Consider the following 27,910-nt stretch of genomic DNA (forward strand, 5'->3'; position numbering starts at 1 on the left):
TCAGTCAAATTTGTGAGACATGATTTTCCACTCACAAAGCCATGCTGACTTTCCCTAATCAATCCATGCGTCTCTTAATGCCTGTAGATCATGTCTCTCAAAATATCTTCGAACAACTTACTGAAGTTTTGACGCCCACCAGCCTGTAGTTCCCAGACTTTTCTATGCAGCCCTTTTTAAACAAAGGCGCAACATTTGCCACCCTCCAATCTTCAGGCACCTTACCTGTGACTATCGATGATTCAAGCATCTCTGCTAGGGAATCCATAATTTCCTCTCTAGCATCCCACAATGTCCTGGGATACACTTCATCAGGTCCCGGGGATTCATCTATCTTGATGTGCTTTAAGACTTCCAGCACCTCCTTCTCTGTTATATGTACTCTCAAGACGTCATTATTTATTTTCCAACTTCCCTAACATCCATGCTTTTCTCAACAGTAAATACTGATAAGAAATATTCATTTAGGATCTCACCCATCTCTTGTGGATCCACACATAGATGACCTTGTTGTTCCTTAAGAGGCCCTACTCTCTCCTTAGTTATTCTTTTGCCCTTTATAAATTTGTAGAAGCTCTTTGGATTCTCCTTTGCCTTTTCTGCTAAAACAATCTCATGTCTCCTTTTTGCCCTCCTGATTTCTCTCTTAATTCTACCCCTACGCCCTCTGTACTCTTCAACGGATCGACTTGATTCCAGCTGCCGATGCATGGCATGCACCTCCTTCTTCTCCTTGACCAGGGCCTCAATATCCTGAGTCATCCAGGGTTCCCTACTTCTTCTACCAGCATAGCCCTTCACTCTAAGACGAATGTGCTTATCCTAAACCTTGTTTAACACATTTTTGAAAGCCTCCCACTTACAGACGTCCCTTTGTCTTCCCACAGACTCCCCCCATTAACTTCTGAAAATTCCTGTCTGGAAGCATCAAAATTGGCCTTGCCCCAATTTAGAATTTTAACTTTTGGGCCTATCATTTTCCATAGCTATCTTAAAACAAATAGAATTATGGTCACTGGTCCCAAAGTGATCCCTCACTACCACTTCTGTCATCTGCCCTTCTTTATTTCCCAAGAGGAGGTCAAGTTTTGCCCTCTCTCTAGTCGGGCCATCCACATACTGAATGAGAAATTCCTCCTGAACACACTCAACAAATTTCTCTCTATCCAACGGTCTAATACTATGGCTGTCTTAGTTAATGTTGAGAAAGTTAAAATCCCCTACTGTTACCATTCTATTTTTCTTGGAGCTATCTGTAGTCTCCTTACATATTTGCTCCTCAACTTCCTGCTGACTATTTGGGGGCCTATATTACAATCCTATCAAAGTGAATTTCCCCTTCTTATTTCTCAGTTCTACCCATATAGACTCAGTGGCCAAACCCTCAGATATATCCCCTCTCAGTGCTGCCATGATGTTTTCCCTAATCAAAAGTGCAACTCCCCCTCCTCTCTTACCTCCTATTCTATCTTTCTGAATGAATCTGTATCCTGGAACATTGAGCTGCCAGTCCTGTCCCTCCCTTAACCTTGTTTCAGTAATTGCTATAATATCCCAGTCCCATGTACTCATCCATGCCCTGAGCTCATCAGCCTAGCCCGTCAGGCCTCTTGCATTGAAATAAATGCAGTTTAATCTGGACTCCCTGTGCTCTCTATTTTGCTTTTACTTGATCTGTCTGTAGGAGGATTACTGATACTGCCTTTAATATTTAATGTGCTTCCTTTAACTTCAGTGCTGTCTTCTGTCTCCCTACTGCCAAAGTAGTTTAAACCCTCCTGAGTGGCTCTAGCAAATCTCCCCACCAGGATATTAGTCAATCTCCAGCTCAGGTGTAACCCATCCCTCTTGAACAGGTCACCCCTTCCCCAGAAGAGATCCCGATCATCCAAAAATCTAAATTCCCACCAGCTCTCAAGCCACGCATTCATCTGCCTAATCTTCCTATTCTTACTCTCACTAGCACGTGGCGCCAGTAGTAGTCCAGAAATCACTACCTTCTAGATCCTGCACTTTAACCTTCTGCCTAACTCTCTATATTCACACTTCAGGACCTCATCCCTTTTCCCACCTATGTCATTGGTATCAATATGTACAACGACTTCTGGCTGCTTTCCCTCCCCCTTAAGAATGTCCTGCAACTGCTCAGAGACATCCTTGACCTTGGCTCCAGGGAAGCAACACGCCATCCTGGAGTCTCAATTGCGGCCACAGAAATTCTTTGCTGTTCTTTATATTCTATCCAATCTTCTCACCTGTCACTCATTTTTAGAACCATAGAACACTACAGCACAGAAACTGGCCTTTTGACCCTTCTTGGCTGTGCCAAACCATTTTTCTGCCTAGTCCCACTGACCTGCAGTTGGACCATATCCCTCCACACAACTCTCATCCATGTACCTGTCCAAGTTTTTCTTAAATGTTAAAAGTGAGCCCGCATTCACCACTTCATCTGGTAGCTCACTCCACACTCCCACCACTCTCTGTGTGAAGAAGCCCCCACTAATATTCCATTTAAACTTTTCCCCCTTCACCCTTAACTCACGTCCTCTAGATTTTTTTCTCCCTTGGCCTCAGTGGAAAAAGCCTGCTTACATTCACTCTATCTATACCCATCATAATTTTATACACCTCTATCAAATCTCCCCTCATTCTTCTAATCTCCAGGGAATAAAGTCCTAACCTATTCAACCTTCCTCTGTAACTCAATTTCTCAAGTCCCGGCAACATCTTTGTAAACCTTCTCTGCACTCTTTCAACCTTATTAATATTCTTCCTGTAATTAGGTGACCAAAACTGCACACACTACTCTAAATTCGGCCTCACCAATGTCTTATACAGCCTCACCATAACATTCCAACTCTTATGCTCAGTATTTTGATTTATAAAGGCCTATGTTCCAAAAGCACTCTTTACGACCCTATCTACCTGTGATGCCACTTTTAGGGAATTATGTATCTGTATTCCCAGATCCCTCTGTTCTACTGCACTCTTCAGCGTTCTACCATTTACCTTGTCTGTTCTACTTTAGTTTGTCCTTCCAAAGTGCAATACCTCACACTTGTCTGCATTAAACTCCATCTGCCATTTTTCAGCCCATTTTTCTAGCTTGTCCAAATCCCTCTGCAAGCTTTGAAAACCTTCCTCACTGTCCACTACACCTCCAATCTTTGTTTCACTCAGAATGCTATCAGGAAATAAGTACTGACTTGCCAGTGTCAATCACACTCCAAGAACTAATAACTGAATTCTTTCTGTGCATGAGTCGATTCCATCGTTCTCCTATTTCTTAGGTGATAGGATGTGAGCAATAACTAGAAAGATACATCCCATTTTTCCAGGCAATAAATAAATTGCAACTAATGGGTGCAACCAACCAACTTACACTGCTGGCTGTGAAGGTGAACATTGGCAGCAGGATGATCGCCAGTTTCGCTTCAGGCATTTTGGAGCAGACTCCAGCAAGCACGGTCATTATTGCACCAGACTGGAGTGAAGAAAAGATAGTAGGCGAAAACAAAAATCAAAGATCTGACCCACATTGTCAATATTTGCATATCAAAACTTTCAGTAGGCAGTTTGATGAAAATGACGCTGCGTGTTTGTTGATGCTGTACATCACCAAGTGATTGTAAACTGCCTTCACACTCAATGTCTCCTCACAGCCTCTAACACAAGCTTTGGGAATGCTGCTTCAGCATGTCACAGAGAACTCTGCAGTTAAACTTTTGCATACAGGGCAGTGTTCAAGCTAGGGATCTGCCCAGCCGAAGGGCACTCAGGTGATTCAAAATAATTGGTAATGGGTGTAAAATTGGTGTGAGGAAATTTTTTTTGCCCAGTGGGTAATTGGAGTTTGGAATAAACATCCTGACAGGGTGGTGGAGGCATGCTTGATTGAGATGTTCAAAAGGGGCTTGGATTGCTAACTTAAAAGAAATAACGTGCCAGGTTACAGGAATAGGGCAGGAGAATGGAACTCAGTAGAATGCTCCATCAGAGAGCCAGTGCATGCTCAAAGGGTCAAATGGTCTTCTTCTCCACTGTAAAAATTCTGTGAATCCGTCTTATGTGATTCAAAAAGCAATGGCAGAGTGGAGGAAAAATTGAACAGTGTTCTTAAGATCATCAGGTCCACCGTAACGAAAAGGAAAGAGTAACAGGAACATTAAACGATTAAATGTTTATGAAGCAGATTTCAGGAGAAGGCGGCACATGCTAAGAGAACGGATTGTGGCTTTTAAAAGCTATAGGGTGCTAACCAGGTTGGGAAACAAGACTGAAGTAACCAAGTTACTAAACAGAAGATGAGTCAGGTTTTTTGATTTAATACAAACAAACAAGCAGTAAAAATAGGCAGGACATAAAAAAAGCAATACTTGATGGAGATATAGAGGGCACAGGAGCATCATAATTGTTACCAAGAAAGGCTGCAGGAATAACTGACATAAATTTCTACATGGTCTTATTTGACAAGTCTCTTGTCGTGAGATACATTGTTGATTAGAAGGAAGGTGTTCCAGATGGCTCTGGATTTTTTTCAGCCTTGAGATGTTCAATATTTCATTAAGAATATCTTTTCAATAGAAGGAACTGTTTACTACAGCACAGTTATAGCTCCTGGGACATCCCTACTATATTACACCAGGACACAACTTTATAAAAACAATTTAAAGCTTGCCAAAACGTTTGGGTCACTTACAGCTCCAAGTGATGCTCCTAAGCGGCCAGTTGCGGTTTTGTGGACATAACTGGCAAATGTGGAAATAACACCTAGAAAATCACAAGAGCAATTAACATCCTCACTGACAAATAAACAGAGTGTTGGTTAAGTAACAAATGAAAAAAAATGCAGGAATAAATTGGTCAGAGAAAAATATCAGGGCTTAGGTTGATTCTAGAAAATTATGAACTTACTAAATCCTACAAAAATATAACTCTATATTCTTCTGCTGACATGGTACAGAAATAACATGGAGCTGAATATAAAGATGAGCCAGGTCCTAAATCCACTGCTGTGCTTTATTAAGCTATTCAATCTTAGGCAGGATAGAAATAATGATTCTCTAATAAGCCTTAGCCCCCTTGAGAAAGGAATTGATGGTAGAAAGGACAACTCCAATTTCACATGCACTGTGTGTGCCCCATTTGCCTCCACCACTAACTCAAATATGTTGCCTGAACTCCACTACAAACTCATACACCACGTCCCCTCATCACTGAGCCCTTTATCTATTTAACTGCAGAATACTCTGCAACAAATCACAATCTATGTTAAAGACTGTTTTATTTGTCACTGTGAATCAACCACCCTGAGCATTGTTGATACTTTTGCCTGGCTGGCAACTGCAGTCACTTAAACACAGTTGTGTTCAATCATATATAGCTGTGTATATAACTCAATATATAGAGATATTCACTCAACGATAGCTGTGCTCGCTCTTCTGATCTTTCTTTCTGTTCCAATAAGTTAACAGTGTTCTGCTGGCTGTAGGGAAAATTGCAGACCCCATCCCTTTCCCTAGTTGACTCACTGTTCTTGGTAGAACCTGCTCCACTCTGCTATACTGTGATGGTTGGCATCAACTTTTATATTTAACATTTATATCAAATCGTCCACTTTCTAGATACCAATTAGACTTCTGATTCGTCTGGTACCTTTCCATTATCCTTAAGGTGTGGACCATAAAATTTTATTCCCACCCTATTATGCTTAAAGTCAAAATCTACTTATCCCTTACACTACACTTGGTCCACCTTCCCTCCTTGAAAATATGGTCATTTGTCCAAATACTTTGATTTTTCAAGGCTTTGGATATCTTTAAATCCCTTTTTAGAATCTGTCACTATGCACATGTAAACAGCATGTTACTATATGTTCTTTGCACAAAGCTATGTTGAGGGCTATGTAGTTTGATCTCAGATGCCTCACCTCTGTTATAGTTGATGACGTCTCCTAACTCTTTCCCTCCAATCCATCACCAGGCACCCCAATAAGTCAGGATTTTTTCCGGGCATGTATCTTCTCTTCCATCTGCCCCATCTCTTATCCATGACAGCTCCACCAGCTCTTTTTAATCTTTTGATACTCTGCCACTCAATGTCTGCTCCAACCTCAAAAGCCTCACACTAATGTTACCTGTTGCGAGGTTTCACCATATCCACTAAACACTTCTTATTGTTAATATTTTATAAAGCAATTCTGTAAAGTTCCTCCAAGAATCAAATCTTGTTGTCAAATCTAGGGAAATACTATCATCTCACATTCCTGGGCAGGATACAGAAGAAAAAGCCAATTTTTCTACTGGTCTTGTGTCTCTTTCCTTATTGTCTTTGCCACTCTGATTTTTTTTCCACTTGCACCCCCAAAATTGAAATACACCAGTGGTATAGACTTTCCTTCTTCCTAAAATCTTTGTTGAAACAAAGGCTCCTTGTACTGTCTCTTAATCTACTTAATTCTTGCTCAGGGCTTCAAAATGAATGTCCTACTTACACAAACATAAATTGCGCAGGGAAAAATATCAGAATGAAAAGCAGCTTGTTCAAACCTAGCTCAGATCAGAAGTCGCAGTACAGAAGTGTTTTACCTGCTGATAGGTAGACAGCCATGAACTGCTCTTGCCCGAGAAGTGACACTATACTGGAGGAGAAACTCCACAGCACATACATGTTTGCTGCCATGTGAAAGAATGAGTAGTGGCTGAACGTTGACAGGACCATGGGTAAGCACAACGCCTCTTAAACAAGAAGAAAAACTACCATGAATTACAAACATTCTTGTGCAATGACAGCCCAAACACTGACCAAAGCAATGTGATTTACAGTCATTTTGGCATTCTCCATGGAAATCTCCCATCTATGGGGGCAACTGAGTGGTGCAACATCATTAATGCTAAATCAGTAGCACAAAGCACGAGTCAGAGAATGGGAATGAAAATAACTACAATTATACTTGTCCAAATCAAATGTGCAGGGAGCAATAAAATTATGTTCTAATACTTACCACACAAAATCATGATAGGAATCAAGTACATTGTAATTTCAGAGTCAGCGTGCAGTTACATTGTAACTTTAACATTAGGATGTGTTAGCATTATGTCCCAGATTTTTGTGGTTAAAAATAATGATGAGCCGATGAGCACCCCCATTATTAGAGTAAATCAGACACCAAGTTCTAGAATTCAGATATGTGCTGTTAAACCCTGTGTCTTCATAAGCTTTGCAACACTGTTACCTCACCAAGAGAGTTGGCATGAAATCTGTGAAGATGTGGTCCTCAGCCAAAATGAGTTATGGTTTGACCATTCAAGTGTAAGTGAATTTTTAGTTTAATTATTACCAAACAATCTCTTGCCATTGAAAATTGATTTTTACATCTTTGGAACTTCATTCCTTCAAATTTTAAATAATTATGATTTTTCAGAATTTAATTTAAATTTCTTTGTGAATCCAAAGCTCCTTAGTTTGCTTCCCCTAAATCACACTTCCTGAGATAGATTGTGTGTTTCTGTGTAAAGATTCTTCAATACAATAGGGCACAGGTCCTTGATCCCCTGCAGAGGACAACACACAAAAATGTCTAAATATCATAGGTTTCCACACAAAAGCTTTACTGAACGTCTGTGAACAGTTGCAAAAGGTAGCAAATGTCAGTGCCTTTCAATCATGTTTAACTGAAAAATCCAGGTAACTTCGAACTGTAACACTGTAGCTTTAATATTAAACTTCATAGAATCTCTACAGTACATAAGGAGGCCATTCAGCCCATCAAGTCTGCGTCAGCATTCCAGTCATCTTACCCAGGCCCACCCTTCTGCCCTATCCCAGTAATCTCATACATTTACCATAGCTAATCCCCCTACCCTACACATCTTGTGACTAAGGGCAATTTAGCACGGCCAATCCACCTAACCTGCATATCTTTGGACTGTGGGAGGAAACTGGAGCACATGGAGGAGACTCACGTAGACATGAGGTGAATGTGCAAACTCCACACACAGTCACCCGAGGCTAGAATTGAACCTGATCCCTGGTGCTGTGAGGCAGCAGTGCTAATGACTGTACCACCATGCTGTCCCTTCATGTACACTATAACTAAAATATGAGTGCTCAGGATTTATCCCAATAATGCAAACCAAGAATAGCCTGTCTGAAACATGAACTGAAGCTCATAGACCCAGCATTAGTGCACAAGTAGCAGATCAGTCATGAACACTTGAGAATCTCAAATTAAATAACATATTTTCCTTAAAATATATGTTTAAAAGTACAACACTACTTCTTTGATCCACACGTTTCGTTCTATACAAACTGCTGAAAGAACAGATTTCAGACCAGTGTCACAGCCTTGAGCAGACATTACAATCTGCAACAAACAAATGCCCCTCCATTCTCTCCCTTACTTTCCAGCAAGGATCCCATAAGAGGCAGACATCATTATTCACTCTCTTCCTGCTTGCTGATATGAAAGTGAAGAATAACTGCTTGAAGTGTGATCAAGTGGAAAGAAAAATCAGTAAAGCCTGTAATTAATGTTCAGACCTTCAATTTTGCAAAAGCCACCAGCGTGGTTTGTAACAACCACGCTGGCCTGCAACCTAATTTGGGTGCATCCCTAAATGCAAATATACATATATTAACAGATATCTAATGGCCTTTAGTACCCAAAACCGAACAGGTCAGCCACAGTTTGGATTTAGCATGGCCAATCAATCTAACCTGCACAACAGTCCAAAGATGTGCAGGTTAGATTGATTGGCCATGCTAAAATTGCCCTTTAGTGTCCTGAGATGTGTAGAGTGGAGGGATTAGCAGTTAAATATGTAGGGATATAGGGCCTAGGTGGGATTGTGGGGGTTGGTGCAGACACAATGAGCCAGATGGCCTTTTTCTGCACTGTAGGGTTTCTATGATTACAGACAACATAAGGCCTTTCTACATGCTAAAAATTGATGACTAGAAGGTGAGGACCTAGAAACTATGATCACGAAAGAGGTAGTGTTGGGCAAGCTAACGAGGCTAAAGGTAGACAAGTCTGCTGGCCCTGATGGAATGCATTTCAAGGTACTAAAAGGGATGGCGGTGAAAATAACAAATGCACTAGTGGTAATTTACAAAAATTCAGTGGGTTCTGGGGTGGTTCCCGCAGATTGGAAACCAGTGAATGTAACACCACTGTTTAAAATAGGAGGTAGAAAGAAGGTGGGTAACTACAGGACAGTTAGCTTAACTTCTGTAATAGAGAAAATGCTTGAACCTATCGTCAAGGAAGAAATAGTGAGACATCTGGATATAAATTGTCCCATTGGAAAAATGCAGCATGGGTTAAAGAAGGGCAGACCATATTTAACTAATCTGGTGGAATTTTTTGAGAACATTACATGTGCAGTGGACAGTGGGGAACCTGGGGATGTGGTGTATCTGGATTTCCAGAAGACATTTGACAAAATGCTGCACTAAAGGTTGCTACATTAGATAGAGGTGTACGGTGTTACGGGTAATGTATTAGCATGGATAGAGGATTGGTTAACTAACAGAAAGCAAAGAGTGGGGGTAAATGGGTAATTTTCTGGTTGGCGATCAGTGACTAATGGTGTGCCTCAGGGATCAGTGTTGGAACCACAATTATTTACGATTTACAGAGATGATTTGGAGTTTGGGACCAAATGTAGTGTGTCAAAATTCGCAGATTACACTAAGATGAGTGGCAGAGCAATGTGTGCAGAGGGTGTTGAAAGTCTGGAAAGGGATATAGATAATCTAAGTGAGTGGGCAAGGGTCTGGCAGATGGAGCACAATGTTGGTAAATGTGAGGTCATCCATTTTGGTAGGAATAACAGCAAAATGGACCAGTATTTAAAAAATTGCAGCACGCTGCTGTGCGGAGGGACCTTGCTGTCCTTGCACATGAATCACAAAAAGTTGGTTTGCAGGTGCAGCAGGTAATTAAGAAGGCAGATGGAATTTTGTCCTTCATTGCTAGATGGATGGAGTTTAAAAACAGCGAGGTTAAGGTGTATAAGGTGATGATGAGGCCACGCTAGAGTTCTGTGCACAGTTTTTGTCTCTTTATTTGAGAAAGGATATACTGGCAGTGCAAGGGATGCAGCGGAGATTCACTAGGTTGATTCTGGAGTTGAGAGGGTTGGCTTATGAAGAGAGACTGAGTAGATTGGGGCTACAATCATGGAATTCAGAAGAATGAGGGGAGATTTTATAGAAACAAACAATTATGAAGGGAATAGATAAGATAGAAGCAGGGAAGTTATTTCCACTGGCGGGTGAAACTAGAATTAGGGGGGCATGGCCTCAAAATAAGGGGGAGCAGATTTAGGACTGAGTTGAGGAGGAATTTTTTCACACAAAGGGTTGTGAATCTGTGGAATTCCCTGCCCAGTGAAGCGGTTGAGGCTACCTCAATGAATGTTTTTAAGGCAAGGATAAATTTTTGAACAGTAAAGGAATTAAGGGCTATGGTGAATGGGCAGTAAATTGAAGCTGAGTCCATGAAAAGATCAGCCATGATCTTATTGAATGGCGGAACAGGCTCAAGGGGCCAGATGGCCTATTACTGCTCCTAGTTCTTATGTTTTTCTGTTCCAGTAAGTACTTCAGGTCAGATGCAGAATGAACGACATACTGTAAAGAGCAAACAATCCTGCTCCAGATCAGAAGTTTGATAGAATAATGCTGCCTCTACATTTCCTATACTTGTGTTAGACACATGGTTAAGCTTCCTCTGCACTGTACCTTCAAGCACTCCCGGACAAGATACAAAATGACCCCTCACTTCCACATCTCCTCAAACATTCCCAAAACAGGTGACCCACCCCACTTCTCATGGTCTCCTCGAACATTGCCACAACAGATACAGCAGGGTGGGGGGCTCCTGCATCATTGTCCCATCAAACACTCCAGGATCTGTTATAGAACCGACAGAGGCAACAACCAAAGATTATGGTCATTTAAGTCAGGGCTGGATTCAATGGTCTAACCTTTCTCATATCCACATTTTCTGCATTATATATTCAGATAACTTATAAAAAGTACTTGACTGAAAGTGTGTCTTTCAGAAGATACAAAGGTTAAGCTCCAACCGTGCAAAGAAAGCTTGGAAAGCAAATTGAAAATGGCTGTAAATCCTGAAGGGTGTAAACTATAAATCCTGAATATTTGTCACACTTACTGGAAGCAGGATTAGAGGTGAAGTATTTCACCATGGTTCGCTGCATCGAAGGAACTCTCCACAAACAGAACACTAAAGCATTGGTGGCTATAATCCCTGCAAAAGAACAGAATTACTTCAGAGACTGCAACAATTTAATTGCTGAGTAAATCAGTGAAGCAGCACTCAAGGTGCACGAGTTGACAGACAGGGATAAGCTTTGGGTTTTAATCATTTCCACAATATGTGTGACAGCTGCTGAGAATCAGGCATGTTCGGAGAGCTTAGGACTCCATCTTCAAACTTTCACAACACTGTTTTAACATGAACCAAAGTTGAGGTGTTCCAAAATAAAAACACCAAATACTGAAGTAACAGCAGGCCTGTTAACATCAGGAAAAAGGTAAATGGGATTTACTGGGTTAGTACCACTTTTCTGCTGTTACCCCAGCAGGCAGAGGTGAAAAATTGGGTGGAAATTTGTAACTTGAGATTGATGCCTGTTTGTACAGTAATAGTGAACTCCAGGCATCACTTCCGGCAAACACTTCTACTTAAGAGGAAGTGGCAGTATTGGAGCAAGGCAGTGATCAATCAGTAGCATAGCTCACGGCACCATCCAAAATGCTGCTTCTGCAGCACAGATCACTACATCCAATTACAGCTATTACTAGGAGAAGCATATTACGCCTAAACATATAGAAAGGCACAGAAATAGATGATGGAGCAATGATTAATGGATAGATCACCAGTAATATATTCAATTGCTGGCTTCAGTGGGCAGATCCACAACTGTTGGTACAATCAAAGCCAAAGTGCTAACAGACTAAGCTACAGGTGTGATCAATTTACAGATCGACAACAAGAAGTGGAATGGGTTGCAGAGTGATCAATGGACCGACTCACATCAGGGGGTACAATTCAGATAGGGACTATTAATGGAGAACTCCACAAGTGGGTACAATCAACACAGGCCTGATTCACGAACAAACTTGGTTATCTCTTTAGGCCTGACCCTTCTTCAGCCCATCTATTTATAAGTATATTGTTGATGCAGTTAACACCACAGTCTGCCCTGACCTGTGGATAAAGTGCCTGGAGACTCCAGAGAACATGTGGCATATTGAGGGGTGGTAAAATGGAAATCTCTGGGTGTGAGGTTTAGAGTTTTACCTGTTCAAATCAAAAACTCTTGGGCAGCTTATGGCCTTCTGCATCAAATGTCATTTAAAAATAAATTACTGAGACGAAGTTTTTTACTTGATATTTTTATAGACAGTCTATAAAATTTTACCCCCTTCATGGGCTAAGACCAATTGTAAGATTATTTTCCAGTTCTCAGAAGGATGTTGTATACGCAGTAAGCTGACTGACTTGGTGTGTTCCCAGCATTATCTGTTTTTAAACTACTCACTGATCTCATGCTATTTGCTATATCCTGCTGCATGCAAATTTAACCGTGGATCCATTTCAGGGGTAGCCTACATTTTGTGTACACAGCCTTTTCTTTAAAATGGAGTTTTAATAGGATTTCCAGGTGGAATGTAAGGTAACTGAGCCATAGAGAGCAGGTGGAGCCACCCTTGGTTAGCACTGAATTATCTGGTCTCAGCTGAGGTGGGTGTAGAATTGGTCTTAGCCCACGAAGGGGTTAAAATTTTATAGGCTATCTATAAAAATATCAAGTAAAAGACTTTGTCTCAGTAATTTATTTTTAAATGACATTTGATGCAGAAGGCCATTAGCTGCACAGGAGTTTTTGATTTGAACAGGTAAAACTCCAACCCCCACACCCAGAGATTTCCATTTTACACCCCTCAATATGCCACAATGAACATAGAACATAGAAAAACTACAGCACAAACAGGCCCTTCAGCCCACAAGTTGTGCTGATGATATCCCTACCTACTAGGCTTACTTATAACCCTCAATCTATTAAGTCCCATGTACTCATCCAAAAGTCTCTTAAAAGACCCTATCGAATTTGCCTCCACCACCACCGATGGCAGCCAATTCCACTCACCCACCACCGTCTGAGTGAAAAACTCACTCCTGATATCTCCTCTGTACCTACTCCCCAGCACCTTAAACCTCTGTCATCTTGTAGCAAACACTTCAGCCCTGGGAAAAAGCCTGAGAATCCACCTGATCTATACCTCTCAACATCTTATACACTTCTATCAGGTCAGCTCTCATCCTTCGTCTCTCCAAGGAGAAAAGACCGAGCTCCCTCAACCTAGCTTCATAAGGCATGCCACCCAATCCAGGCAACATCCTTGTAAATCTCCTCTGCACCCTTTCAATAGCTTCCACTTCCCTCCTGTAATGAGGCGACCAGAACACAGCGCAGTACTCCAAGAGGGATCTGACTAGGGTCTTATAAAGCTGCAGCATTATCTCCCGACTCCTAAACTCAATCCCTCGATTGATGAAGGCTAGTACACCATACGCCTTCTTAACCACATCCTCCACCTGCGAGGCCAATTTAAGAGTCCTATGGACCCGGACCCCAAGGTCCTTCTGATCCTCTACACTGCTAAGAGTCTTACCCTTGATATTATACTCCTTCTTCCCGTTTAACCTGCCAAAATGGACCACTACACATTTATCCGGGTTGAAGTCCATCTGCCACTTCTCCACCCAGTCTTGCATCCTATCTATGTCACTCTGCAACTTCTGACATCCCTCCAAACTATCCACAACACCACCAACCTTCGTGTCATCAGCAAACTTACCAACCCATCCCTCCACTTCCTCATCCAGGCCATTTATGAAAATGACAAACAGCAAGGGTCCCAGAACAGATCCCTGGGTACTCCACTGGTGACCGACCTCCATGCAAAAAAGACTAATCTACAACCACTCTCTGCCTTCTGCAGGCAAGCCAGTTGTGGATCCACAAGGCAACAGCTCCTTGGATCCCATGCCCTCTCACTTTCTGAAGAAGTCTTGCATGGGGGACCTTATCGATCGCCTTGCTCAAATCCATATAAACCATATCTACCGCTCTTCCTTCGTCAATGTGTTTAGTCACATTTTCAAAGAACTCAACCAGGCTTGTGAGGCACGATCTGCCTTTGACAAAGCCATGCTGACTACTATTGAGCATACTAAACTTCTCTAAATGTTCATAAATCCTGTCCCTCAGAATCTTCTCCATCAACTTACCAACCACTGAGATTAGACTCACCGGTCAGTAATTTCCTGGACTATCCTTATTCCCTTTCTTGAATATAGGAACCACATCCGCAATCCTCCAATCCTCTAGAACCTCTCCCATCTCCATCAACAACGCAAAGATCATCGCCAGAGGTTCTGCAATCTCTTCCCCTGCCTCCCACAGTAATCTGGAATACATGCCATCCAGTCCTGGCGACTTACCTATCTTGATGCTAGTCAAAATTTCCAACACATCCTCTTTCTTAATGCCCACATATTCAATCTTTTCAGTCCGCCACAAGCCTGCAGTACAACCACCTAGGTCTTTTTCCACCATGAATACCGAGGTAAAGTATTCATTAAGCATCTCTGCTATTTCTACCGGTTCTGTATAAACTTTCCCATCTTCACATTTTATAGTTCCTATTCCTTCACATCTCATCCTTTTACTCTTCACATATTTGTAGAATGTTCTCTGGAGTTTCCAGGCACTTTATCCACAGGTCAGGGCAAACTGTGGTGTTAACTGCATCAACAATATACTTATAAATAGGTGGGCTGAAGAAGGGTCAGGCCTAAAGAAATAACCAAGGGAGGCCCGCGCCACAGGAGAGAGCAGCCCATGTCGAGGAAGAAAGCAGAAGGTCCATCACGAGGATAAATAGAAACAGGCTTGCTGGAGTTAGGAACAGATCTGAGGCAGGTCCAGGTTGACGAGTAGAGTCAAGGCACAGAGTTAAGAATGGAGATGCATATCACAAGATCTGGCAAAGTAGGAAGGAAACAGTCCGACATCGGGAGATCTGTGGACACTCAATATGAACAAGAGTGAAAGCAGCAGCTTGAATGGACTTCTGCAATGCCAGGCTGAAACACTGATAGATCATCAAAATCAATAAGGGGTCTAGAAAACAAAGATAAACTGTTTTGACAGGCAGAAGGGTTGAGAACTAGAGGTCACAAATTTAAGGTGACTGGTGAAAAATCAAGCAATTGGTTAGAATCTAGAAGGTGCAACCTGAAGATGGAGATAGATTCAATCATGGTTTTAAGAAGGGGATTGGATAATTATCTGAAGAGAGAAAAAATCGCAGGGTTATAGGGAAATGGGTTTAAAGTTTTTTCAAGTTTATTTATTAGTGTCACAAATATGCTTACATTAACATGCAATTAAGTTACTGCGAAAATCCCCTAGTCACCACACTCCAGCACCTATTTGAGTACACCGAGGAAGGATTTAGCACAGCCAATGCATTTAACCAGTATGTCTTTCAGACTGGGAGGAAACTGGAGCACCCGGAGTAAATCCATGCAGACACGGGGAGAATATGCAGACAGTGACCCAAGCCAGGAATTGAACCCAGGTCTCTGACACTGTAAGGCAGCAGTGCTAACCACTGTGCTACTGGTGGGAGGGGTGTGTGTGTGGGAGCAGCTGTGCTGCTCATGTAAAGAACTAGGACATGCAGGAAAGGCCAAATGGTTTCTTTCTAAGCTGTAACCATTCTATGATACTAATGGTTTCAACATATGAAGATCAGAATCACAGCTGAAAGGTTTGATGAGGATATTTCTGATGTTGGCAGACAACTTAGATCAGGCAATATCAGATATTGCTTTTGGAAGTTGAAATAGGGTGAATTGTGTAATGGATAGCTGAGGCAATGTCACCCAAACTAAAAATCAACACCAATTTTTTAATAGAAGGCTGATAAGTTTTGAATTGTGTGGAAATTCTGTCTTGAATGGCACAGCCCCATCCTGTGGTTTCACTGACATGGTGCAAAAAGATATCACTTATTTTCCACAGCACAATGTTGCAGTGGCAAACATTAAAATTGGAATGCAACAGTAGTGCAACAAACGGGCTCTTGCAGTGAAAGAAAATGCAGCATGTGTTGCTATTGCTCAAAAAAAGGTCTGCAGAATTTTAACTTCTGCACTTTCAGTTTGGAACATCCTTTTGCAGCATTTGAAGATACTATCATTACCCTTCATCCTAATCTTTGACTCAAGCGGGTATCATTAAAAATGACTTGGTATCTGCAATAAAATCTCAAAATAATTCTGCATGTATCTTAAAAAAGAAGTAAAACATCATAGCGGAGATGGCCGAGGTGAATGGTGGACTTGGGAATGAAAACTATATCCTCAGTATTCTTCACCACTTTCTCTCACGAATCCACTGCATTTAACACAAACCTGTGACGGTCCTCTGTCCCTCAGTAAGGCTGTTCCACCACTGGTTCACCTAAAACACAGCAACAATTGATTTTGAAATATCTGAGAGCAGATTGTTATACAATGGCGCCATAGTAAGCAGCACAGACAGAAGCATAACATTACAGAGAGAAGTTAATAGATTAAGCTAATGGGTAGAACTATGACAAATGGATTCAATATCACTTTGGACCAAAAAAGGATAGAGCAGAGTACTTTCTAAATGATGAAAGGCAAGAAACAGTAAAATTCAGAGACTTGGAGGTCCACAAACATAGAAAATTAAAATGTCATGGACAAGTGGAGAAAACAGTCTAAATGGCTAATGGGGTACTGCCCTTTATGTCTAGAGGACCAGAATGCAAAGAGATGCAGATATACAAAATTCCAGTTAAACCATACGTAGAGTATTGTGAGCAGACCTAAGAGCCATGTCTTAGTAAGGCAGTTTGACCTTGAAGGGAGTGCAACAGATTTGCCAAAATGATACTTGGCTAACTACAAGAGTTATGAGGAAAGATTACACAAACTAAGGTTGTATTCCTTGGAATTTAGAAGCTTACTGTGCAATTTTACCTAAATCTTTAAGGAGAACAGCTAGGGTAGGTAAAGCACAACTATTTCTACTTGTTGGGGAGTTAGGACTTGGGAGGGTATAATCAAAAAAATTAAAGCCAGATCTTTCGGGAGTGAAATTAGAAAACACTTCGACACTTGCTTGGATGAGTGCAGCTCCAACACTTAAAAAGTTCGATATCGTTGAGGACAAAGTGGCCCACTTGATCAGCACCTCACCCATGACCTTAAACATTCACTCCCTCCACCACCGGCGCACAGTGGCAGCAGTGTGTACCATCGACAAGAGGCACTGCAGCAACATGCCACGGCTCCTTTGGCAGCACCTTCCAAACCCGTAACTACTACCATCTAGAAGGACAAGGGCACCAGATACATGGGAACACCATAACCTGCCAGTTACCCACCATCCCTTCACTATCTTTGGATCAAGAACATGGAACTAACTAATAGCACTGTAGGTGCTCCAACACCACATGAGCTGCATTAGTCCAAAAAGATAACTTGCCATCACCTTCTCAAGGGCAATTAGATGTTGGCAACAAATGCTGGCATTGCCACATCCCATAAATTAATTTTAAAAAACCCAAAAGGTAGTAAAGATTTAGAATTATTTTCTGCAAACAGCATTTCATACAAAATTAAATTCAAATCTGAGCTTGATAGATTTTTGTTATTCTAAGATTTTAAAGAATATGGGTATGTGTTAAAGTGTTAAATTAAAAGCGGAGGCGTTTAGAGTAGCTAAGAGTAGTGGGCGAGAAGAGGATTGGGAAAGGTTTAAATGTCAACAAAGATTGACAAAGAAATTGATAAAGGGTAGGAGAAACTATGAAGCTGGGCTAGCGCTAAATATAAAAAAGGATAGCAAGAGTTTTTATAAGTATATAAAAAGGAAGAGGCTGGCTAGGGTGAACGTTGGACCCTTAAGAGGATGAGAAGGGGGACTTAGTGGTAGGGGATGGGGAAATGGCTGAGGTCTTGAATGACTTTTTTGTTTTGGTCTTCACGGAGGAGGATGTGAATAATTTGCCGGGTGTTAGCGATGGAAAGGTGGTAGGACTGGAGGGTCTCAATGACATTACTGTTACTAGAGAGGCGGTGCTCGACAGACTGGAGGGGCTGATTGTGGACAAGTCCCCAGGACCGGATGGAATGCATCCGAGGGTTCTGAAAGAAATGGCGGAGGTGATAGTGGATGCCTTGGTGGTTATTTTCCAGACGTCGCTGGATTCCGGGGAAGTGCCGGAAGATTGGAAAACGGCTAATGTTACGCCGTTGTTTAAGAAGGGTGCCAGGCAAAAGGCGGGGAATTATAGGCCGGTTAGTTTAACGTCTGTTGTAGGTAAAATGTTAGAATCCGTCATCAAGGAGGAAATAGCGAGGCATCTTGAGGGGAATTGCTTGATAGAGCAGACGCAGCACGGTTTCGTTAAGGGGAAGTCGTGTCTGACAAATTTACTTGACTTCTATGACGATGTGTCTGGGGCGGTGGATAGAGGAGAGCCGGTGGATGTGGTTTTCCTTGATTTTCAGAAGGCGTTTGACAAGGTACCTCACAAGAGGTTATTGCAGAAGGTCAGGGGACATGGAGTTGGGGGTAGGGTGTTAGCATGGATAGAGGACTGGTTGTCAAATAGGAGGCAGAGAGTGGGGGTCAATGGGTGCTATTCGGATTGGCGGATGGTGACTAGTGGAGTGCCTCAGGGGTCAGTGCTGGGGCCTCAGCTATTTACCATTTATATAGATGATCTGGAGGAGGGAACCGAGTGTATGGTTTCGAAATTTGCTGATGACACCAAGATTGGTGGAAAGGCAAATTGTGCGGAGGGTGTGGAGAGTCTGCAGAAGGATCTAGATAGGCTGGGCGAATGGGCCAGGAACTGGCAAATGGAATTTAATGTTGCCAAGTGCGAGGTGGTCCACTTTGGTAGGAATAATGGTAGGAAGGATTATTACTTACGTGGAGAAAAACTGCAGCAGGCGACGGTGCAGAGGGACCTCGGGGTCCTTGTGCATGAGTCGCAAAAACCCAGCTTGCAGGTGCAGCAGGTGGTCAGGAAGGTGAATGGGATGCTGGCCTTCATAGCGAGGGGGATTGAATATAAAAGTAGGGAGGTCTTGCTGAGGCTATATAGGGCATTGGTGAGGCCGCAGCTGGAGTACTGTGTGCAATTTTGGGCGCCGTACTTACGCAAGGATATTTTGGCCTTGGAGGGAGTGCAGAGGAGGTTTACTAGGCTGATGCCGGAGTTGAGGGGGTTGAGCTATGAGGAGAGGCTGAATAAACTAGGCTTGTACTCGTTAGAGTTTAGAAGAATGAGGGGAGATCTCATTGAGACGTATAAGATGATGAATGGGATGGATAGGATAGAGGTGGAGAGACTCTTCCCGCTCAGAAAGGACAGTAGGACGAGGGGGCACAGCCTCAAGATAAAGGGGGGGCGGTTTAGAACGGAGTTGAGGAAGAACTTCTTCACTCAAAGAGTGGTGAATCTCTGGAATTCTCTGCCCGTTGAAGTGGTGGAGGCTACCTCGCTAAATATTTTTAAGAAGCGGGTTGATGGGTTTTTGATAAGAGAGGGGATTAAGGGTTATGGGGAGAGGGCGGGAATGTGGAACTGAGCCACGACAGATCAGCCATGATCTTATTGAATGGCGGGGCAGGCTCGAAGGGCCAGGTGGCCTACTCTTGCTCCTATTTCTTATGTTCTTATTATGTGGAGCTAGGCCACAGATCAACTATGGTCTCATTAAATGGCAAAGCAGACTCCAGGTATTAAATGACTAAATGTGTTGCTGTAATGAATCAACACATAGAAGTCCATCTCTTTATTAACAGAAATTCTCCCGTCAAAGCAAATTCCTCTCGTAACGTAATATTCCCATTGAAACTCATCCTAGAACACTGAAAACTTATTTATCTGCCTTAACTCCATCACCAAAGCTCACTTCTCACTGACATGGTGACATAATGGTTAGCACTTAGCTTGAAAATAAAATCGCGAGTCTAAATCATGCTGTGGGTGGGGCTTAGCACGCCCCAAACGATCGGAGCTTTGAACTGCGCATGTGCAGTGAGAAAAAAAATTTGAAAAACGCGCTGCTGTCACATCGTTCCCAGGCAAAAAGGAGATAAAGCGGCTTGGGAGCGAAAAGTGGGAGCAATGGCTCCCACAGATATCACCCCACCCCCACAATATAACTGTCCCCCTTATCCACCCATCTCCCCTGCTACCTAGATCACAACCCTCTGACCCTCTTTGCCCCACCAATCGCCCACAGAGTGGCAGCGGCCTCCCTCCTTCCCCACCAACCAAAGAACGATCTGGCCTTCCTCTGTCTCCACCCCCCCCGACCCTCTCACCACCACTACACAACAATCTGGCCTCCCTCTGCTACACCTGCCTCCCCAACCAGAGAGAATCAGGCCTCCCTACTCCCATCCACCAGAGATACATCTGACCCATCTCCTCCTCCCCCCATCTCCACCAGAAAATGATCAGGCCTCCCTTCTCCTGCCCCACCCTCACCAGAGAATGGTCAGACCCGCCTCCCCCTCCACCACTGATCTGAGTCAGAGAGCCGTTGGAAACCCTGAACTTAGCTCTTCAGAAGCTGGAGCACCTAAAACAGATCTTTGCCGAGCAGGTCTGCTGTTTCGCGCCAAATCTGGATGTGCAAATGTGATGGTAAAGGGGGAAATGCTGGTTAACTTGGGAGGGCAGCCCAGTAATTCAATTTAAATGTATGTAAATGCATTTAAATCGCTGTTGCGCCTGTTCTGGCACGAATTAGATCATGACCATTTTCAGGCCTTGGTAAAGTGAGCACCTGCGTGCATGTGGATCACGTTAATGACCTTACGCTTGACTCTACCAAGTTTTCACACCTGCAATGGTAAAATTAGGTCCCTAATGTTTTCTCTTCAGCCATATGGCAATTTTATCTTTAATGATAGGCAGTAAAATGTTCCTGGCTACCTATAGTAAGCTAACTAGCCTGGAATTATCTGTCTCCCTCTTAGAAATGGTTGCTACACTGCCTTCCTCAGGCCTTTCGCAGACATCCAACTCTCAACAGCCCTGATATGTAATAATAAATCTGATGTGGATTAAAAAACATCACTAATCCTCACTAATATAAAAATAATAGACATGGCACTGTGCTATAAACTTAGTAAAACTGGATGCAGGATAGCATCACTTGGCAGTTCCAAGTTGGAACAGTGTTTAACTCCCAGAGGCTCCTACCTATCTCTAGGGCCATGGAAGAAATCCATAACTGGGAGCATTCCTCCTTGAGACAATTTCCTGGTACCCTGTCTGGTCCATTCAGAAACAAAGGAAGTAAAATAAAGTAACCCTCAACTGCAACAGACTGTCGAACAACCACTACAATTCACAGACAATGCTTCTGAGCGTGGTGTCCAATAATCCTTGTAAGCCAGGAGACTTGTACAGAACATGCTGGCTCATTCACAGGATGGAGTGTTCACAGGATGGGGCATAAAATTTTAAAGTTCATTTATTATTTATCTGTTGTGGTTCAGTGGAATCACTTTTACCTGAATCTCAGGGTTGGGAGCTCAAGTCCCATTGTAGAACCTGGAGGACCAAACGCATGCTGACACTCCTATGCATTACTGAGGGAGCCTTTCAGATGAGAAATTAAGCAAAGCCACATCTTCCTTCTCAGATATATACAAAAAATCCCTTACAATATTTAAAGATGAGCAGAGGCATTCTCATTGTCATCCCAGCTAATATTCATCCCTCAACCAAAATCACTGATACAGATTGACTGGTCATTCCCACATTTGTGGAACCTTGCAGTAGATGTAACATCTCTTCTAGTACATCAGTGACTACACTTCAAAAGAACTTTATTGACTCCTCCATTTAATGTTTTGGAATATCGTGAGGTTGTAACAGGTTCTATATAAATGCAAATCTTTCCTGTTCTTATGTCTCAAAATTGATTTTCACTCACCCATTTCTAGAATGAAATCAGGAATCATCAGGAAATGTTTCTGAAGTGTTCAAGTAAAAGCCATTTCTATTAACCTATTCAAGGCACTATTCCTAATTGCAGTATTATCTAAAAACAATGCTTGCCTGTGGAATTCCCTGGCCAGTGAAGCATTTGAGGCTACCTCATTGAATGTTTTTAAGGCAGAGGTAGATGGATTTTTGAACAGTAAAGGAATTATGGATGATGGTGATCAGGCAGCTATGTGGAACTGAGTCCACGAAAAGATCAGCCATGATCTAATTGAATGGCGGAACAGCCCTGAGGAGCAAAATGACTTCCTCCTGCTCCTGATGTTCTAGTGGAAGTTGCAATCACTGGTTATACCTGCTTCTCCATTTATGTGAGCATTAAGTTTCCCAAGTATAGTGATTAAAATACAAAAATTTATTCATGATTAGAATTGTGAGTGAAACACAATAAACAGCTTCAGCTCGAAATCTATCCCATCCTAACCCAACTTCTTGTATGTGCACAGAAGCACTTCCATTCGGAGATTAATTGGTTTTCCTCAGTCTATTCAAAACTAACAAATATTTCTCCCATCACCAATGGCATTAATTTGGACCATTCTGATCATTGTGTCTCTCTACTCACTAAATTAGCACAGCGTTGATTCAATGACATCTTAATGTCACTTGAAAACCAGTCATCAATCCACTAAACACAAATGCTAGTCAGCGGGTGAGAGGATGAGCATGCATTGACTTATTCCTTGGCCTGTGAAAGTGGCAGCAGCAGCCTGACTTCCCTCAAAACAGCTAATCTCCCACATCCAGGAAATAAAATCTGAGAAGTAAACATAATGATCAAGAGATAACGAAGGAGGTGAAGGAAAGTGTTAAATTAAAAGCGGAGGAATTTAGAGTAGCTAAGAGTAGTGGGCGAGAAGAGGATTGGGAAAGGTTTAAATGTCAACAAAGATTGACAAAGAAGTTGATAAAGGAGGGTAGGAGAAGCTATGAGGCTGGGCTAGCACTTAATATAAAAAAGGATAGCAAGAGTTTTTATAAATATATAAAAAGGAAGAGGCTGGCTAGGGTGAATGTTGGTCCTTTAGAGGATGAGAAAGGGGAGCTAGTGGTAGGGGATGGGGATATGGCTAAGGTCTTGAATAACTTTTTTGTTTCTGTCTTCACGGAGGAGGACGTGAATAATTTGCCGGGTGTTAGCGATGGAAAGGTGGTAGGAATGGAGGGTCTTAATGACATTACTGTTACTAGAGAGGTGGTGCTCGACAGACTGGAGGGGCTGATTGTGGACAAGTCCCCAGGACCGGATGGAATGCATCCGAGGGTTCTGAAAGAAATGGCGGAGGTGATAGTGGATGCCTTGGTGGTTATTTTCCAGACGTCGCTGGATTCCGGGGAAGTGCCGGAAGATTGGAAAACGGCTAATGTTACGCCGTTGTTTAAGAAGGGTGCCAGGCAAAAGGCGGGGAATTATAGGCCGGTTAGTTTAACGTCTGTGGTAGGTAAAATGTTAGAATCCGTCATTAAGCAGGAAATTGCGAGACATCTTGAAGGGAATTGCTTGATAGGGCGGACGCAACACGGTTTCATTAAAGGGAAGTCGTGTCTGACAAATTTACTGGAGTTCTATGAGGATGTGTCTAGGGCAGTGGATAGAGGAGAGCCGGTGGATGTGGTCTTTCTGGATTTTCAGAAGGCGTTTGACAAGGTACCTCACAAGAGGTTATTGCAGAAGGTCAGGGGACATGGAGTTGGGGGTAGGGTGTTAGCGTGGATAGAGGATTGGTTGTCAAATAGGAGGCAGAGAGTGGGGGTCAATGGGTGCTATTCGGATTGGCGGTTGGTGACTAGTGGGGTGCCCCAGGGGTCGGTGCTGGGGCCTCAGCTATTTACCATTTATATAGATGATCTGGAGGAGGGAACCGAGTGCAGGGTGTCGAAATTTGCTGATGACACCAAGATTGGGGGAAAGGCAAATTGTGCGGAGGGTGTGGAGAGTCTGCAGAAGGATCTAGATAGGCTGGGCGAATGGGCCAGGAAATGGCAAATGGAATTTAATGTTGGCAAGTGTGAGGTGGTCCACTTTGGTAGGAAGAATGGTAGGAAGGACTATTACTTACGTGGCGAAAAACTGCAGCAGGCGACGGTGCAGAGGGACCTCGGGGTCCTTGTGCATGAGTCGCAAAAACCCAGCTTGCAGGTGCAGCAGGTGGTCAGGAAGGCGAATGGGATGCTGGCCTTCATAGCGAGGGGGATTGAATATAAAAGTAGGGAGGTCTTGCTGCAGCTGTATAGGGCATTGGTGAGGCCGCAGCTGGAGTACTGTGTGCAGTTTTGGGCGCCGCACCTGCGCAAGGATATTTTGGCCCTGGAGGGAGTGCAAAGGAGGTTTACTAGGCTGATACCGGAGTTGAGGGGATTGAGCTATGAGGAGAGGCTGAATAAACTAGGCTTGTACTCGTTAGAGTTTAGAAGAATGAGGGGAGATCTCATTGAGACGTATAAGATGATGAATGGGATGGATAGGATAGAGGTGGAGAGACTCTTCCCGCTCAAAAAAGACAGTAGGACTAGGGGGCACAGCCTCAAGATAAAGGGGAGGCGGTTTAGAACGGAGTTGAGGAGGAACTTCTTCACTCAAAGGGTGGTGAATCTCTGGAATTCTCTGCCCGTTGAAGTGGTGGAGGCTGCCTCGCTAAATATTTTTAAGAAGCGGGTTGATGGGTTCTTGATAAGAGAGGGGATTAAGGGTTATGGGGAGAGGGCGGGAAAGTGGAACTGAGCCACAACAGATCAGCCATGATCTTATTGAATGGCGGGGCAGGCTCGAAGGGCTAGATGGCCTACTCCTGCTCCTATTTCTTATGTTCTCATGTTCTTATGAGTCTATAACTCAACAGAAGCTTAAATATGAACTAAAAAAAAGCAAAGTAGCAAATTTCACAAACTATTTACCTGCTTTCTGATGTCACCAGCTTTGGGTGGGTGATGCTTTTCCAACCAATCCAGTCGGAGGTCATTGAAGTAACTTTGAACTCTGGATTTGAGAGACTCATACTGCCAGATGGCTGCTACCCCAAATGAGGATCCTGTGAACTACACAAGTTAGTGCTCAGTGTCCAACTGATAACTCAGTTTAATACATAGCATTTAAAATTAGCAGCATTGCTAGATTAGCCCAGTTTTTTTCTCCCACTATGTTCAATTGTACTGTTGTCCTGTCAAAGTATAAGATCAACAGTACGATCTACTGGGTAAAGCAGCAAGTCCCATAATACATGATGCAAGGTAAATAGACCAGTGTCCATACAGCAGGATACCCAGCGAAGGGCTCAGGTCAATAATATAACATAAAGGTTCAGTCTAGGCACCAGCTGAAAGGTCATAGTATGTGACATCACTAAGGTGCAATGGAAGAGAAGCTAAGTCTACATGCCCCCTCCATCTTCCTCTAATGAATAATGAAAACGCTTGGCCTCTATATAAAGGGGCTTTCAACCTTTCACCCAGGATGTTTCAACCACCATCTCCTCCTAAACCACCCCTCATCGGCATTTGAGGAAGTTCACAATGTGGGCACAATGGTCATGTCACGGGGCTAAGGACAGCTATTTTTCACAGAGCATTTCATTTCTTAGTTTTGTTTTTCAGAAGTGGCTTGAAGCTGAGAGAGACAGCATTGTTTTCCCTCTCTCTGGAGTTGGAGTTTCTATCCTCTGTGTCTGTTTCTGGAAGGTACCAGAGATTAATTGGAGATTAGAAACATATAATGGAAAATGTGCAATATATGCAAGAACTATTTGAAACAGGAAAAAGCCATTAGGCCCTGCAGATCAGGAGGGCTGAGAATTCTGTGCTGACTTGTCTGCCCTCCATCAGATCAGCAATACCAGATGAACAAAATTTGGAAGCTACAATCAAATGGCAATGTCCACAGGTAGAAAAATGATCAAACTAACATAGCCCTGTGCTTCATTAATGGTCATGATGTGGGTATGCCGGCGTTGGACTGGCGTAAACACAGTAAAAAGTCTTACAACACCAGGTTTTAGTCCAACCAATTTATTTGATGATAGACTCACAAGCTTTCGAGGTTTCCCTCTTTGTCAGGTCACCTGACGAAGAGGGAAACCTCGAAAGCTTGTGAGTCTATCATCAAATAAATCGGTTGGACTAAAACCTGGTGTTGTCAGACTTTTTACTTCATTAATGGTAACAGAGTACGAAATTAAGGAAGAAACACTGCATCCATGGGGCTGTGGGCAGATTCATTTGGGAGAATTTTAGAGCAAGTTAAAAAGTGGATACGACTCTGGAGAAGATTCACTCTATTTCCCTAGGATACAATCTAATTTGGAAGGACTGAATTATGAGAGAACACAGAATAAATGTGTCATATTCCCTGAGGATGAGTTGCTAAGAAGTGATCTAATTGAGGCATGCAGAACAAAGGAAATTGATAAAATAGTGTTCAACTTGACCCTCCAGAACAAGGGGACATCTTATGTGATGATTTTGGAGAGGAACAAGAAGTACCTGAACAAAAGCAGCTTGTCGAGAAAAGAAAGAAGGAATGTTCAATGGTGGAAGGCAAGGACTGAAATGGATTGTACTACTGTTATATTTGCATGTTTTGATCTTATAAAATGTATATATACCTATTGTAGAGTACTAGTAGTGTGACACTAACAGGTTTTGAGAAATGAAGCCATCTTTGAATATTAATAATTCTTTTTTCCTTAAGCGAGGAAGTGTGATGATACTGTGCCTTTAAGAAACGTAATTTAATCATATTTGTCTGCAGAATTATTTGTTGGCACAGTGTTGGCTGTAGCCAATGTCCTTTGTTGTTACTGAGGCAGTATAATTGATGTATTGATTTTAATCTGAACTAATGCAGTGTTCTGTGGTTTTGATCGTTCCCTTGAGATTGCTGAGTGGAGCTTGATTGGGTGATTGACAGGTCATGTCATGTGGCTAAGGACAGCTATTTTTCACAGAGCATTTCATTTTTAGTTTTGTTTTTCACAAGTGGCTTGAAGCTGAGAGAGACAGCAGTGTTTTCTCTCTCTCTGGAGTTGGAGTTTCTATTCTCTGTGTCTGTTTCTCGAAGATACCAGAGATTAAGTTTCTCTCTCTGAGGTTTTGCTGTTTTGAGGATATACCCTTCTCGGGAAACAGCTAGCCTGGATTTCAGTCCATAGGTGTTACAAAGCTGAAAAATCAGCATCGCAATAGCATACTTATTTCTGTATCAAGTCTGAAGAAGGGTGTATGTCTGTGGAATGATGTTTAATTTGGAACAACAGAGATAGCTAGTTGTTTTGAGTTATACTGTGGCATGTTTAAATCTTGTAACTGGTAAAAGTTATGCTATTTTCTTTTGTTATATTTTAACTGTGTTCTTAAATAAACATAGTTCGATAAAAGCTTTTTAGTGGGTCACGTGAATCATACTTGAAGTGAAACACCTTATGCTCACCAATGCCAATATCAAATATAAAATTTAGGGTCTAGGCTAATTTCACAAAATACTTTGGACTCTTTGGCCTGGGTCATAACACTTAGAATTTGAGCTAAACTGGTTGGAAATCTGGGAAAATCTTCTACACAGCAAAGTTTTGTGAAAATGTAGAGTGCACTATTCCAGACGGTTGGAGGAACAGAATCCACAGAGATGTGTGAAAGGAGAATATTTCACTGAAAAGTAAGGATGTGGGGAATTTGCAATTTGAATATGCCATCACAAAAATACCATGGAGCACTAGATTCAATGGCTGACACG

At 42.5% G+C, this 27,910-nt stretch overlaps 1 protein-coding gene across 1 annotated transcript in view; it reads right to left on the reverse strand.

The window, feature by feature from the left end:
- The window catches only part of parlb (presenilin associated, rhomboid-like b), a 43,264-nt gene that overhangs the window by 10,545 nt on the left and 4,809 nt on the right, over nt 1–27,910 (reverse strand). The window contains exons 3-8 of the mRNA XM_080185390.1: nt 25,081–25,221; nt 16,529–16,577; nt 11,189–11,284; nt 6,591–6,740; nt 4,703–4,773; nt 3,386–3,487 (exon numbers count right to left, since the gene is read on the reverse strand). Of these exons, the coding sequence (XP_080041516.1) occupies nt 3,386–3,487; nt 4,703–4,773; nt 6,591–6,740; nt 11,189–11,284; nt 16,529–16,577; nt 25,081–25,221 (609 nt within the window). The remainder of the gene's footprint in view (nt 1–3,385; nt 3,488–4,702; nt 4,774–6,590; nt 6,741–11,188; nt 11,285–16,528; nt 16,578–25,080; nt 25,222–27,910) is intronic.

Source organism: Carcharhinus amblyrhynchos, chromosome 3 (assembly GCF_965287045.1).
Source record: "Carcharhinus amblyrhynchos chromosome 3, sCarAmb.v2.hapA, whole genome shotgun sequence".
Classification (NCBI taxonomy): Eukaryota; Metazoa; Chordata; class Chondrichthyes; order Carcharhiniformes; family Carcharhinidae; genus Carcharhinus; species Carcharhinus amblyrhynchos.